Source organism: Malurus melanocephalus, unplaced genomic scaffold, assembly GCF_030028575.1.
Source record: "Malurus melanocephalus ecotype Western Australia unplaced genomic scaffold, MMel_1.1 scaffold_660, whole genome shotgun sequence".
Lineage (NCBI taxonomy): Eukaryota > Metazoa > Chordata > Aves > Passeriformes > Maluridae > Malurus > Malurus melanocephalus.
Window position 1 is genome coordinate 262,115 of NW_026623892.1, and position 15,895 is coordinate 278,009.

At 47.0% G+C, this 15,895-nt stretch overlaps 1 protein-coding gene across 1 annotated transcript in view; it reads left to right on the forward strand.

Moving 5' to 3' along the window:
• The window catches only part of RSRC1 (arginine and serine rich coiled-coil 1), a 79,807-nt gene extending 69,857 nt beyond the window's left edge, over positions 1-9,950 (forward strand). Inside the window, exons 7-9 of the mRNA XM_057383805.1 lie at positions 7,885-7,991; positions 8,756-8,896; positions 9,646-9,950. Of these exons, the coding sequence (XP_057239788.1) occupies positions 7,885-7,991; positions 8,756-8,896; positions 9,646-9,738 (341 nt within the window). The 3' untranslated portion in view covers positions 9,739-9,950. The remainder of the gene's footprint in view (positions 1-7,884; positions 7,992-8,755; positions 8,897-9,645) is intronic.
• Positions 9,951-15,895: the final 5,945 nt, after the last annotated feature.

Genomic DNA, 15,895 nt, shown 5'->3' on the forward strand with positions numbered 1-15,895 from the left:
GGCCCTGGAACGGGGATAAACCCCATCCCCAAGGGTCATTCCCAGGTTAGACTCAGCTCTGAGTGCTGCTGGGGGACTTCAAAGTTCAATTCTTCAATCCTTCAAAGTCTTCAGGTTCCTCCAAACCAAAGCATTAAAAGTCTTAAGCAGGGAAATATGAGTTGGATATCAGAAAGTTGTTTATGGAAAGAGCGATAAAGAGTTGTAAAGAGTGATAAGAAAAGAGTGGAATGGTCTGCCCGGGGAGGTGATGGAGTCACCATCCCTGGGTGTGTTTAAACAAAAATTGGATGTGGGACTGGGTGCTGTGGTTTAGTTGAGGAGTCAGGGCATGGGTTGGACTCCATGATCTTGGAAGTCTCTTCCAACCCTGGTGATTCTGTGATTCTGTGATTTCATGATTCTGTGATTCTGTAATTCTCTGTGATTCCATAATTCTGTGATTCCCTGATTTTGAGTGATATTGGGTCATGGAATCAAAGTCAGAATGTATAAAAAAAACCTGGAAGATTCAATTTTTAGAAATTCCCTTAATAGCAACCGCTATAAACCCAAATGAAAAGTTTTAATTTTTTTATGTTCATCTTTAACGTGCTGGTCAGGAGTTCTCCCATCAGGAATCTCATCCATGGCCAGCAGAGCCCATCCTGAGCTGCAAGGGACCCACAGGGACATCGAGTCCAGCCCCTGGCCCTGCCCAGGACACCCCAAAAACTCTGATTTCCCTTCCCACTTCCTTCAGGGAGGATGAAGAGGCGTTCCCTGGGTGTAATGGATATTAAACCCAGRGCTGGATGTGCCAGGAGGAGATTTGCTGGGGTGAGGTCAGGCTGGGAGCTGTAATCAGTTAAAGTGCTTCTCTCAGCCCTCTATTGGGATGCCCTCGGGTTCATCCCTTACTGCCTGAGGTCATCCTTTCTCTCCAGTAAATTTTCCTGAAGTTCATTGTGGTGGCAAAGACCAAATCCAATCTGTTTGACCCCCCCCAATTATTTCATCCAGAGAAGACATTTCTATAAACACAGGGATGATTGTTCCCTGTGATTGTTCCCTGCCTCCTCCGAGCTGGAATTGCCAACATTCCCGGTTTTTGCCGGGCTGCTGGCAGGTTTGGAGCTCCATCCTGGGTGTCCCTGGTGTGCCARTGTCACTTCATTAGGCTGACACCGACACCTGGTGCTGCACTGCTGCTCCCAGGAGGCTGCACCAGCATCTGGCACACCCTGTGATCTTCTTTTATCTCTGCTTAATCTTTGTATCGATGGCTCGGAATTAAAAGGGGGCAGGAGCAAATCAAGGGGAAAATCAAAACGGCCAAGTTTGGGTGCAGCAGCAGAGMGGGGTTTGTTAGGGAGAGCAGCCACACTGTGCTAATGAGGGATGGGGAGGATTAACGGGAATTTGGGGTCTTGGCCACGCTCTGTGTCCGTGCTCCTCCTGGGCAGAGCTCAGGGGAAGGGATTGGAAAGGGGATCGATGGTCCCCCATGGATATTGGCTGCTGGAGGRATCAATTCCAGGCTTTTTATTAAAGCTGTTGTAATTAATAATCACTTTTAAATGTGCTCCTGAAATTTCACCCTGCTCCCATCCTCTCCTGCCCCTTTGCATTCCAGACTTCCCTCGTTTGCTTCCCTGCTTTTCTTGGGGTCCCAATCCCAGTGTCCTGGGAGAGCTGGGGGTGCTCACCTGGGRARGGRAAMYYCMRGGRRRRSTCAGAGCCCTTTTTGGGGCCTGAAGGGGCTCCAGGAGAGCTGGAGAGGGACTGGGGACAAGGGATGGAGGGACAGGACACAGGGAATGGGGTCACACTTCCAGAAGGCAGGGATGGATGGGATTTTGGGAATTAGGAATTGTTGCCTGTGAGGGTGGGGAGGGCTGGGATGGAATTCCCAGAGCAGCTGTGGCTGCCCCTGAATCCCTGGCAGTGCCCAAGGCCAGGCTGGACATTGGGGCTGGAGCAGCCTGGGAGGTGACCCTGCCATGAATGGGGTGGAATGGGATGGGATTTAAGGTCCATTCCAACCCAAACCATTCCATGAACCTTTGATAAATATCAACATAGATTTGAAGCTGATATTTGAGTGGTTTTATTTGAGCAATCACAGCTGGTGGCATTAAGGTTTTACTGTTCSACAACTGAAACAGAAATTTATGATCGCCCTAACAGGGAAATTTATGACTTCTTTATTTACAAATTAAAACTCTTGAAATAGTCTTCAAATTTCGAGATGAGAAACAAATCTGATCTCTGTAGTTCATTAATGTTGTGTGTTGTGCTGTCATCTCCATGGCATTTATTTSTGCTAAAGGAGAAGTCACTTAAGGGAATGGGATTGTGGAGCCATCGTGGGATTGGTTATTGGACTTCAGTCAGCTGAGACACAGATTTACAGTTGGGTATTGAAAAGCTGCTTCTAAAGGGAAAATAAACAGGGATGTATGGGAAATAAACAGGTATATGTGGGGAAAATAAATAGGGATATATGGGAAATAAATGGGGGTATGGGAAATAAACAGAGGGTTATGGGGAAAATAGACAGGGATGTATAGGAAAAATAAGTAGGAATATATGGGAAATAAACAGGGATGTATGGGGAAAATAAATAGGAATATATGGGAAATAAACAGGGATGTACGGGGAAAATAAATAGGGATTTCCTTTGCATTTCCAAACCCCTCCAGGATATTTGGGGGCAGCCAGAGGAGGCTGCAGCTGCTGTGCCCTTCCCCTGCTGGGCTCCTGAGGATCAGGGCATGGGGTGGGAATAAAGGGCTGGAACCACAGAATCACAGAGACAGAGAATCAGAGAATCTGAGTCACAGAATCAGAGAATCACTGAATTACAGAATCACAGTCACAGAGTCACAGAATCAGAGAATTACAGAGTTAGAGAATCACAGAATCAATCACAGAGTCACAGAATCAATCACAGAGTCACAGAATCAGAGAATCACAGAATCATCAGGGTTGGAAGAGACCTTCAGGATCTTCCAGCCCATGTCCAACACCTCCCTAACCCACGGCACCCAGTCCCAAACCAATCTTTGTTAAACCCCTCCAGGGACGGTGACTCCATCACTCCCAGGGCAGCCCATCCCAGTGCCATCCCAGCCCGGATCCCATGGAGCACAGGATCCCTTGGAAAGGCTCACCCTGGAACTGGGAAAGGGAACAGCCCTGGGAGTGTGCCAGCAGCACTTTGGGATGTGCCAGCAGCACTTTGGGATGTGCCAGCAGCACTTTGGGATGTGCCAGCAGCACTTTGGGATGTGCCAGCAGCGGGTGATCCACGGAAAAGCCAGAGAGGCTCCAAGGGGCAGCTCTGCCATCCTGTCCTGCCCCTGTGCTCACCCACAGCTCCTGCCCCTACAGCCCACCCCTCTGGCCCTCTGTCCAGCACACAATCCCATAATTCTGCCCTGTCTCTGCTGGGGGAATCTGGGATYTGGCAGCAGAGTGGGAATTCCTGCTCTGCCCGTGTGGGTTTAACACGGACAAACCGCTCCGTGGGAAACATCGCTGTCCGCACYCCAGCGCAGAGGTTATTTGGGATTGGGCATGGAAAAGATGGAAGCAGGCAGTAATTGCCTTTAAGATCAGAGCACAAAGCATTACCTTGGGTTTTACAAGGCCAGCGAGCAACAAAAGAGCCGTAATTTATGAGCTCAGCGTAAAAGAAGAGCATAATTGCATTAAAAATTAATGCTAATGAACACTGAAATGGGGAAGGTGGTTATGATGAAAGTTTGGATTCATCTTCCCCGGCTTGAATGATGGCTGGGGCCTTGATTAATGGCTTAATTTCTATCAATTAGCGGGGAGAAATCTCCACTGAGACAAGGGTAAATTGAGCATTGAATTACAGCCCTGGCTTTGTGTGCCCGCGAAGGAGCGCGGCGGCTCCGGTGTCGGAACGGGGGGTGGCCTCAAATCCAGCACAATTCCCTGGGACRGGGCTGTCCCCACCCCTCCACTGCCTGAGGGGGGCTCTTGCCCAGGATGTTTTCAAAAATACCCCAAAAAGCCCCAAAATTGGGATGCAGGAGCGAGAGGGGTGTGAGGAGGGCAGCGGTGAAGGCGACCTGCACACAGGATATGAAAAACTCCAGCAGCAATTTAACCTTCGTAAAGTTCCTACATTTAAAGTTCTTAAATTTAAAGTTCTTAAATTTAAAGTTCTTAAATTTAAAGTTGAAGGTTCTTGAATTCAGTGTGCTAAATTTAAAGGTTCTTGAATGAAAGTTCCTAAATTCAGAGCTCACTTGCTGAACTTGCCCCTCCTGTTTCCTGCTGTGTTTTATACCTGATGCTCCCAGGTTTTTAAAGGAAAAGCTATTGGTGWCCAGACTTGTTAAAAATCCTATAAAAATGAGTTTATTATCAGTGTGAGGTACTAAAATAGCAAACTTGGTGCTCTCTGTAGTGCTCTCCCTAGTGAGCACCACAGTACTCACAAAATGCTATTTTAATGCATTTTAATAACCTCACTTTCACTGGATTTTAAAACCTGGACAAAGTTTTTCCTGGCAATTTGGATTTTTCCAGATTAATTGTAAATCCTGTGCACTCCCTGTAGCAGGAATACTCACACCTTACTATTTTATTATATTTAATTGCATTTTCTAGTGCTTGCAGTGGGGTTGGGAGCACCCAAAGGTGCAGCAGAGCCCCCTGTGCCCACAGCTGCCCCTCTCAGAGGGATTTGTTGTTCCTGGAGCTCCTGCTGGGAAAAGTTCCTGCCCTGGGAATACCAGGGCTGGGAAAGAGTGTGGCCAAGTGTTGGAGAGGAACTTTGCTGGAGCTCAGGGAACGGGAATGGGAATTGTGATCCTGGAGCTGTGAGGGGTGAGGGGCTGGAAGTTGATCCCGAAATGGGGGATGTGTGGCATGGCTCCTCAGGGATGCTGTGGGATGGTTTGGGATGTTCTGGGATATTCTGGGATGCTCTGGGATGTTTTGGGATGCGCTGAGATGCTCTGGGATGCTCTGGGCTGTGCTCCTGCAGGGATGCTCCAGGATGCCTGGGATGCTCTGGAATGCCTGGGATCTGCTCCTGCAGGGATGCTCTGGGATGTTCTAGGATGCGCTTTTGCAGGATGCTCTGGGATGCCTGAAATGCCTGGGATCTGTTCCTGCAGGGATGCTCCGGGATGCTGTGGGATGTTCCTGTAGGGTTGCCTGGGATGTTTTCCTGCAGGATGCCCGGGATGTTTTCCTGCAGGGATGCTCTGGGATGTTCCTGCAGGATGCTCTGGGATGCCCGGAATGCCCGGGATCTGTTCCTGTAGGGATGCTCTGGGATGTTTTCCCGCAGGGTGCTTCGGGATGCTCCAGGATGCTCTGGGATGTTCCCGCAGGATGCTCTGGGATGTTCCTGCAGGATGCTCTGGGATGTTCCTGCAGGATGCTCTGGGATGTTCCTGCAGGATGCTCTGGAATGTTCCTGCAGGATGCTCCAGGATGTTTTCCTGCAGGATGCTGTGGGATGTTCCTGCAGGATGCTCTGGGATGTTCCCGCAGGATGCTCTGGGATGTTCCCGCAGGATTCTCTGGGATGTTCCTGCAGGGATGCTCCGGGATGCTCTGGGATGCCCGGAATGCCCGGGATCTGTTCCTGCAGGATGCTCTGGGATGTTCCTGCAGGATGCTCTGGGATGCTCGGGGATGCTCTGGGATGTTTTCCTGCAGGATGCTCCGGGTTGCTCTGGGATGTTTTCCTGCAGGATGCTCCGCCGGCAGCAGCGGAGCTGTTGAGTGAGGCGGTGCCTCCCTCTAACGGCAGCCGGAGCCGGGGAGCGCCATCAGCCGCGGGATATCCCGGCATTTATCCCGGCATTTATCCCAGGATTTATCCCAGGATTTATCCCAGGATCTACCCCAGGATTGCCCTCTCCAGGTGCAGGAGCAGGAGGGCTCGGAGTGCCAGGACTGTTGCATTCAGATCTTGCAGGAACGGGAATTTCTGGGCTGATCCCTCCGGATTTTGCTCCGGGAGCGACTCCCRGGGCTCCGGGAGCTTTTCCAGGCGGATCCTTGGAATTGCAGCGCTCGGGCTGGGCAGGATGTCAGGGATTCCACGGGCTCAGGATCGGGACAGCCGAGCCTCTCCTGCCCTGGGAAGGGATTGGAGGCAGAATTCCCTAAAAACCAGAGCCCTGCATTTGGGAGATGGGACAGTGAATCCCTAAAAACCAGAGCCCCGCGTTTGGGAGATGGGACAGTGAATCCCTAAAAACCAGAGCCCTGCATTTGGGAGATGGGACAGTGAATCCCTAAAAACCAGAGCCCTGCATTTGGGGCAGCCCAGAGCCAGCACAGTGAATCCCACCCTGATTGTTCCTCCTTTTCCCAGTTTCTCTTCTGTGCAGTGCAGAACCCAGGATTTCCCCCAGCCTGGGAGGTTTTTGTCTCTTCCACTGGGAATTGTCTGGGGAAAACTTAATTTCTTTTTAATTTGTCCGTTTGGGCAGCTTAAGTAAAACTGGGATCAATTAAAAATCCTGGGATGTGTGAAAGCCCAGTTCTGTTGGAAAACACACATTTCTAAAGGCAGCTGGATAAAAATATCACTTCCAATAACCCGAAATAAAATGGGATCAAAGGGGAAGCGTTTTCTGCTGGAGCTGTTTGTTTAGGCTGGGATCTGGGGGTGTTTCCTTCTTTTAATCCTCAACTCAAAAGAGCAGGGAAAAATAGCAACTTTTTCTCTGTATTTCAAAGCWTTTTATGTAAAACGTGTTCGACTTTAAAATTAAAAGAACCCCCTGAAATCTAATTAGTAAAATAGGAAGGAACAGATTCTGAGGAATTTCTGAGGTTTATTGTCATTGCTTTGATTCTGGAGTTAGACCTGCTGGAAAAAATCTCTTTAAGTTCATGTTCATGGTCAGGATTATGGATAAGCAACAAATCCATACAAAATTTACACCCCAAGATTATCCAAGAAATATTTAAAATATGTTTTTATTTAATGGGTTTTATTGGTCATTTAATGCTTCTGTTTCATTGATTTGAAAACTCCGAGTGGGATAAATTTTGTCTTTAAACATAAGAAAAGAAATGGGAATATTTTAGGCTGAGCTCACGGGGAAGTTACTTTTTCTTTTGTGATTTGTAGTATTACAGAGTTTTCTATTTCTATTTCTTTTATCTGATTTGTAGAGTCATATAATTCTGTTTCTTTTCCTTTTGTCTTATTTGTGGAATCAGAATTCTCTGTTTCTTTTCCTTTTCAGATTTGTAGAATCACAGAATTCTGACTCTTTTACTTTTATCTGATTTTCTGCTCTTTCTCACCATTGTGTGTGTGTTTTTTTRGGGTGGCATCACAAGAATTCCTGCAGATTTTGGTGTTCAAATGACATTTGCAGTTATTGTTGATCCAGCCAGGGATGAGGCATCCTTGGGGAATTCYATCCCAGCCCCTCCCAGGGAACMATTCCTGCCCCAAAATCCCATCCATCCCATCCYTCKGGCAGTGTGACCCCATTCCCTGTGTCCTGTCCCTCCATCCCTTGTCCCCAATCCCTCTCCTGGAGCCCCAAAAGGGGMTCTGAGCTCTCCCTGGAGTTTCCCTTCCCCATTTATCCCACAAATCCCTCACTCAGCATTGGGAATGTTCCCAGCAATGGCTTCACCGGTGCTTTCACTCAAAATTTTCCCTTTAACAGAGAGGATTTGGGGCTGCATTGCACCAGCAGCTTTTCCTTTTCCTGATGTGTCCCAAAATCTGCTCCAGGCATGGCTGGGACAGGTCTGGATCCCAGGATTTCACTGATTCCTGATTTTCCAGGATCTCACTGATCCCTGATTTCCCAGATTTCACTGATTCCTGATTTTCCAGGATCCCACTGATTCCTGATTTCCCATCCCACATTCCAGACCAATCCTCCCTCCTGGACCAGGTGAAACGAGTGAAGGAAATCGAAGCCATCGAGAGCGACGCCTTCGTCCCACAGAGCTTCCGTTCCAGCAAGGAGGTCAAAAAGGTAAATTCCCTTCCAAAAAGGGACATTTCCCTTCCAAAAAGGTACATTTTCCTTCCAAAAAGGATATTTCCCTTCCGAAAATGGACATTTTCCTTCCAAAAGGTACATTTCACTTCCAAAAAGGGACATTTTCCTTCGAAAAGGTACATTGCACTTCCAAAAAGGGACATTTTCCTTCTGAAAGCTACATTTTCCTTCCAAAAAGCTATATTTCTCTTCCAAAAGGTGCATTTTCCTTCCAAAAGGGTATATTTCCTTTCCAGAAAGGATATTTTCCTTCCAAAAAGGATATTTTCTCTTCCAAAAAGGGACATTTTCCTTCAAATGGGACATTTTCCTTCCAGAAAAGTACATTTCCCTTCCAGAAAGGTACATTTCCCTTCCAAAAATGGACATTTCCCTTCCAAAAATGGACATTTTCCCTTCCAAAAATGGACATTTTCCTTCCAAAAGGATACATTTTTCTCCTAAAAATGTACATTTTCCTTCCCAAAAGGTACATTCAGACAGGAATGTCCATCCTGGCTCACCTGGATACCCAGGGATGTTCTGTCCAGGCAGGGCAGCAGAGCCAGGGACGTTTCCTGGGTTTTTTTTGAGATAATTCCTCAGCTGGAGAACACCTGGCAGCCCATAAAACACCATTTTATACCTTCCAATCCCAATTCCTTACCTTTCCAGCTAAGTTCTGGGTTTTTGCATTGCCCCATTTGTGAATTTTGGGRTAAAACACTCTGATTTTGGTGTGTTTTTCACTTTTCCAGGTGGCAGAAGCTCCTGAGCCGCAGCACGAGCCCGTCAGCGGGGCGGCCACAGAGGTGGCACCTCCTGAGAAGGAATCCCCAGCTGCCAACATCCCCACGGCCATCAAATACCAGGATGACAATTCCTTGGCACATCCCAACGTGAGTGAGGGGATTTGATCCCATCCTGAGCTTTGGGACGGGCCCTGGGGTGGGAATGGGGTTGTGCTGCTCCTCCTAAAATCCCCGTTCTGGAGAGTGAGGGGATCCCGCTCCTCCCACAGCCAGCAGGGAGTTCACACAGATTAAATTAGAGCAAAATCAAATTAATGTATCACAGGGGAATCAAAATCCCTTTCAATAAAAATTCAGGGCAAATTGGTTTTGGTTTCTGTAGTTGGCAGCCCGGTGGAAAAATCTGAACTTGCCCGTTTTGCCAACTTGAGAAGTTTTAAACACAGCACAGAATGGAGATTATTTTAAATTGTTGTGGTTAAACTTCAGCAAATTCCTTTGGAAGAGCTTTAGGGGAAAGGAAAGGACTTGCATGGAGTTTTTTAGGAATTAGGAAGTTAAAAGGAGTAAAGGACTGAGTGTGAGTTGTGCACATGGACACAGAGAGCAGAGATCCCAATGTGCAGGGATGAACTTGCTCTGGAGTCCTGACTTCCCAATGATTATCATCTTCAAACCCCTCCCAAGCCCAACTGCTTTAGGATTCCATGAAAAATCTCTGCTTTTAATGATATTTTTAGATGCCCTTTACCTTTTAACCCCCTGAGCTTTTCCTTTGGGTCCTGAAAGGGGCGTGGGGCRTTTCAAGAGACGATCACAGACATGGGATTGCTGAGCTGTGCCAACTCCTGTCCCTTCTCCCTGTGCCAACCCTTGTCCCTTCTCCCTGTGCCCAGCTGTTCATCGAGAAGGCTGAAGCAGAGCAGAAGTGGTTCCAGAGGTTGGTTGCTCTCCGCCAGGAAAGGCTGATGGGCAGCCCCGTGGCCTGACAGCTTCCAGGACCATCCCAGACCACTTCCCACCTGGAGTTCTCACCTTCCATCGTTCCCTTTGTCTCTTGGAGGAGATTTTGATGAGCTGTGGACGCAGGGAGGGTTTCAGCTGGAAAAACAGGGGTGTTCTGTGCTACTCACCTGGGTACCAGGGATGTTCTGTCCAGGCAGGGCAGCAGAGCCAGGGGTGTTTCCTGGTTTTTTTTTTTTTGGAGGGAACTCCTCTGCTGGAGAACACCTTGCAGCCCATAAAACACCATTTTATACCTTCTAACCCCAAATATTTTACAGAAGTGGGTGGGAGGTGGGAGATAGTGGAGGAGGGAGGCTCCAGGGAGGATCCAGGGCCCCTCGGTGTCCTGCCCTGGGGGATCCAGGGAGTGGGGAGCACTGCTGTCCCTTCTGTCCCTTTTATCCCATTTTCCTCCCTTCCCTGCAATTCTGTTTGGTGTGGGCTGAGGTATCTCCTCCCTCCGTGGATGTTTTCATCCATCTGCTCCCAGCTCCTCACTCGGGGTGGAAAACTCAGCCTTGAACATTTGCCACTGCTGCAGCTCCAAATGGGGAATTTTACCCAGCTCATCCTGCCCAGAATGATGGAATTCTGTCATTATTGACACCCTGGAGCTGGCCAGGGATTGCTCTGAGCCCAGGCACGTGGGACTTCCAGCAATGAAAGATTAATCTGAACATCTGAATTTAGCCTGGATAAACCTCGTCAAAAATCTGCCTCTCATCCAGCTAAGTGCAGGAATTCAAATCAAATCAAATCAAATCAAATCAAATCCAGAGGTATTTCTTCAGCAGAGCTGGGAGAAAACTGTTCCCTCAGGAGAGGAGAGAAGTGAGCCCCAGCTCTGGATGGACTCCCTGCACCAGCTTTCCCTTGGGAAGCTGCTTTTTGGGATTATTTCTCCTGGTTCTCAGACCTGTGGTGATAAAAAATGGAGGCTGACTCTGGAAATGGACTTTGCTTGTCTGATTTTTTTTATTTTAGATCCTAAATGTCAAAGGAAAAAAATGTCTGAAACTTGCATTCTGATACATTTTTACTCCTTTATGAAGTGTTTGTTTGATTTGGTCGTGCATTAAAATATTCCAAGGCCTTGCCTGTGGGAAGAAGAGGGAAAAAATTAGTTTTCCTTGTTTCATTTAAGTATTTTCACTTGATAAATATTTGTCATTGCTGTGTTTTTTAAATGCCTTGTATGTTTCTTTCGTAGAAAATAAAAACTGTTGGATGTCCATGGAAGGTCCAGGTGTAAATTCCTGTTTTCCACCTTTTCTTAGATAATTTTGGTGCTTTTATTGGATGGATGATTCCTTTTACTTGCAGCCCTGTAGGRTAACAGAAAATGTTACAAACTGGTCTGTAAATAGGCTTCAAGTTAAAGTAGGGTTTGTTTATTTATTATTTATTGCTTATTAATCAACATCTGGATRTGCTGGAGAAAAGCTGGGAGCAGGAGCTGGAAAGAAAATGGAAACAGCATTTAGATAATCCCAGCTGAGTGRAAATGGGCACTGGGATATTCCCAGCCCCACTGGAAACAGGAGGAAATTGGGATTATTGTCATCATCATCATTGTTATTATGGTTATTATTGGGTTTTGGGTTATTGTAGTTATTATTTGGGTTATTGTGGTAATTATTTGGGCTATTCTGGTTATTATTTGGGTTATTATTGTTATTATTTGGATTATTGTGGTTATTACTTAGGTTGTTTTGGTTATTATTTGGGTTATTGTGGTTATTATTTGGGTTATTATGATTATTATTTGGATTATTCTGGTTATTGTTGGGTTTTGGATTATTATGGTTATTATTTGGGTTATTGTGGTTATTATTTGGGTTGTTGTGGTTATTTTTGGGTTCCAGATTTCGGGAAGGTTTCTGCTGCTGCCGAAGCCAACCCTTGGGGTCAGGAGCTGCAGCACCCCATGGCCCTGTCCCCTCAATACCCCAAAGCCAGCCCTGTTTGGGGACAGTTTGCCATTGTCAGGTGCCAACAGGGAGCTGTTTTCAGTGGGATTCTTGAACTGCAGCAGCCTCTGAGCAGGGATCACCCGGATCCCAGCGTTTAACCCACACCTGGGGTGGCTCCTGGGCTTGGGAGGGATAAAAAACCCTACAAATATCATTAACCAGGGTTGAAATATTCACCACTTGAGATCCAGGAGAGCTGGAGAGGGACTGGGGACAGGGGATGGAGGGACAGGACACAGGGAATGGGGTCACACTGCCMGAGGGCAGGGATGGATGGGATTTTGGGAATTAGGAATTGTTCCTTGTAGGGTGGGGAGGGTTTGGGATGAAATTCCCAGAGCAGCTGTGGCTGCCCCTGGATCCCTTTGAGTGCCCAAGGCCAGGCTGGACATTGGGGCTGGGAGCAGCCTGGGACAGTGGGAGGTGTCCCTGCCATGGCAGGGGTGGCACTGGATGGGATTTAAGCTCCTTCCATCCCAAACCATTCCAGGATTCTCTGATTTTGTACCTCTGAATTTAATTCGATTTTGTTATAAATTCTTGTCATCTCATTTCAGGCCTTGTTGAAATCACTGAGCTGGGCAGCTGGGAGCTGAGGAGACATTTCAATCAAATATTGATGTCCATATTCTCCCTGCAGCCCTTGCTTTTATCCCACATTTACAGAAGCTGATGTCACTCGTGGGCTGCAATCAGCTCCAGAAAAAMMAMMAAAAAAAACCCTTCAGCCTCTGGGAAGAGCAGAGCAGCTCTGAGCCCACCTGGGAAGGAGTGAGGATTTCTGCCAATGCCTGGGAAATGGAAATAGGAACTGCTGATCCCTCCAGAAGTGCTGGGGACAGAGCCCAGACTGTCTGAGCCCTCTCAGGTTTCCTTCAACCTTGCTCCTGACATTGCTGCAAGGGAGCAGGGGCCCCAAAGTGCTCCCATTTTTCCCTCAAATATTTGGAAAAACCCCTCTTTTTAATAACTCTGCTGTCTCTCACTAGGTGGGCAAACAGAGCTCARTGTTTGGAAGTTTGGGGCTGCAAGAAAAGGAATTTAAAAGTGACTGTGTAACAAAAGCTGGGGTTTGTTGTGAAGGGAGCAGTGAAACTTGGCCTTGCTGATTAGAAATGGCAATTAATGCTTTGAGATGGGGCAGGGCCTGAGCTGGGACACCCCAAGGTGTGGGAACTCGTGTGTGGAGTTAATCCAGGACTGATGGGAATGTGGAATTAACGGGATTTTCCTGAGGTGGGGGAGCCCTTCCAGAGCAGCTGAACAAACCCTCSGGGCTGGATGGGCTCAAATGGGGATGGAAGGAGCCTCTCCTTTCCTCTCACAGGAAAATCAGGTTGGATCCCTGTGGAAAAGGGATCCTGGGAGCTCCAGCAGTTCCTGCTGCCCACATGGGAGTTTTTATCCTTTCTGTATTTTTGTCTGATTTTCCAGCTTGAGGCCGTGGCCAGACCTGGGCTCAGTTTTGATGACCTTCACCAYGAACCTCAGAYRGATTTTCYCTGGGAAAAGCMTCCCAAAWGGCACCCAAAAGTGCAGGATCTCTRCTCCTGGATGTCCCCAAGCTTCACCCATCAATAGTTCCTGCCCACGATGGCAGCAGAGCCCATCTGAACAAATCTTGGTTTGGATCAGATCCTGGAATCGATGATGGAGCTCCCACTGCAGCCAGCTCTTGCTTGTGTTTGTTTTTAAGAATATTTTTCTCAGCTCAACAAAAACAGGAGGAGAAGAGGAAGGTCACAAAATTTGGGCTGATGAGCAGAAATGCTGGGTCACAGGAGGGGAAACTGAGCCCAGGAATTCCTGAAAGCCCAAAGCTCAGGAACTCCCCAATGGATTATTGTTTTGTTCAATTACTTCAAAAGCAACATCCCAGTAATTTTAAAAATAATCAAAAGCTGATCCTGAACGTCTCAGGAATGATTATGGAATGGCAGTGATGTGCCAGTGTTTCACACCCAGCTCTTGGGGACATTCCTTACCAAAAATCCTAAAGAAGACACCATGGGGACATCTCAGATAATGCAGTGAGGCAACTCCAACATTTATTGGTATTTTGCACTCAGATTGATGTTTGATATTGGTATTTGTCACCAATTCTCAGCTTCCTCACAGAGACACCACAAAAATCTGATTTTCCTGCTTTGCTGGGCCATTATGGGCACGGAAATGTGGGAGCACCCTGGCACAGCCCAGGATCTCTCCTGCCCTCCCAGGGGATTTGCTGCCCTGCCAGCATTATTTATTAACTCATCCATAATTGATAATCTCTAATTTGTGTGGGCTGGAGGAAGCTTGGGCTGCAGGGAGTTATAAAAGGCAGGACTTGGTGACAGCTCTATTTATAGCTCGGCCCCAAAATGTGTCTGTTCCCCTTTTTTGGTGCTGCAAGTTCAGGGTCAGCGGTTCCTGCAGCCTCCAAGTGACTCCTTTTATCAGCTGCAGAGGCACCAGAGCAGTTTTTAGGGATAATTCCTGATTATACACAAAGTGAGCTGCAGAGTGCCCGTGGGGAGGTTTTTAAACACAAATTGTTGGGTGGGAAATGGAAAGTTTTGCAATAACAGTAAAAAAAGTGAATTTCTTCCTATAGAAAGCAGGAATTGTCTTCTCCTGGTTTGCATCTTATATAAAATATGGTTCAGTTAAGGTTTATTCAGTTAAGGCTGAGAAGGAGGTCCTGAAGAGGGATTTTATATTTCATCAGAGACAGAACAAAACCACCTCTGGTCAACACTGCCAGCTTGGCTCTGATTGCTCCATTTTCATCATTAGGGTCATTAATTACCCACCTTTTAAACCACCCGTGTCAGACCCAGCATCTTCAGAGGAGRCTCACAGGATTCAGATCAAATTTCAACAGAAAAAGCTGATAATGAGCTGAGGAGCATTAATTCTTCCTTTTCTCTCAGTTTCTTCTTTGTGTGTGCAAACCAGGTATTTCCTTTGAAATTTCCTTTCTAATTTGCATCTGTATTTATGTTTAAAACAAGGGAACCTCGACACTTGGTTCTGATAAGGAATTAATTTAAATCTGGCCAGCAGCATTGTGTCCAGCYTTAGGAAGGGTCTGGCTCTGGTTGTCCCAGCCCATCTGGGCACTTTTCCCAGTTAAACACGTGCAGGAATGCAATTTTCACCTGCAAGTGTTAAAAGCATCCCTGCTGCTGCAAAACAATCCTTGTGGAGGAATTGGTGTGGATGATTCCCCAGGCAGAAAGGCTGAAATGTTCCCGTGGTTTTCAGCAGTTACCCCAAGTGTTTTCCACGGATTTTAGTGTATTTTATGTAAATAAATTGATCAGAGTCTCTTGCAGCATCACCAGGACTGATTTTGACTCTGGAGGGAACAGAAAACACAAATCCARAGGGAAATGGCTGTGGGGAAAAACCTCTCAGCATGAGGAGTTAAGAGGAGCTCGGGGGTTAATAGGAAATGTTTGGGGCAGGAGCCCAAACAGRGATCTTTGGGATGGAGAGAGAACAAGGGAATTATAAATACCAACAGAACATCAATATGGCAAAATGACCTTTTGTTCTGGCTGGATGTGCTCAACAAAGCTCTGCAGTCTGGATCAGATTTAAATACTCCTATCACCAAAATGAATAAGAATTACGAAGGTAAATTAATTCCTAAGGGAAATCACTGTAGATCTCATTAGCTCAGGAACAAGATACCTTAAAACTTTTAATTAAAGATAATATTTACTGCAGATGAATACGAGTTGGCAGGTTTCAGCAGAAACCGWAATCTCATTTATGCAAAGTTTTCCTCTGTGAAGGCAGGAATCATTAATGGAGTGGAGATGCCCTGCAGGCCGGCAGAGCTGCAGCACGAGGAGTTTCTTACAGAACCTTTTAATCTCACAAAGGAACGGGAYCTGCAGCAGCCACGGAGCTGAGAGGGGCTGAGCACTGAAAGGGATCCCAGCCCTGCATCCCATAATGAGCTCCTTCACCACTGCAGCCCGCATTCCCATGGGATCACAGGGAAAAGAAAGGAGTTCCTGGTTTTAGYGGGAGAAACAAATAAAGGGGGAACCCCTCAGCAAACCTTGGGAATATCATCAGAGGGAGGATTCAGTGAAAGTTTGGATTTGGGAGAACTTTCCCAACCTCARTGGTAGAACTTTGCCAGCTGAGAGCAGGGATGGCAAATTGTCTG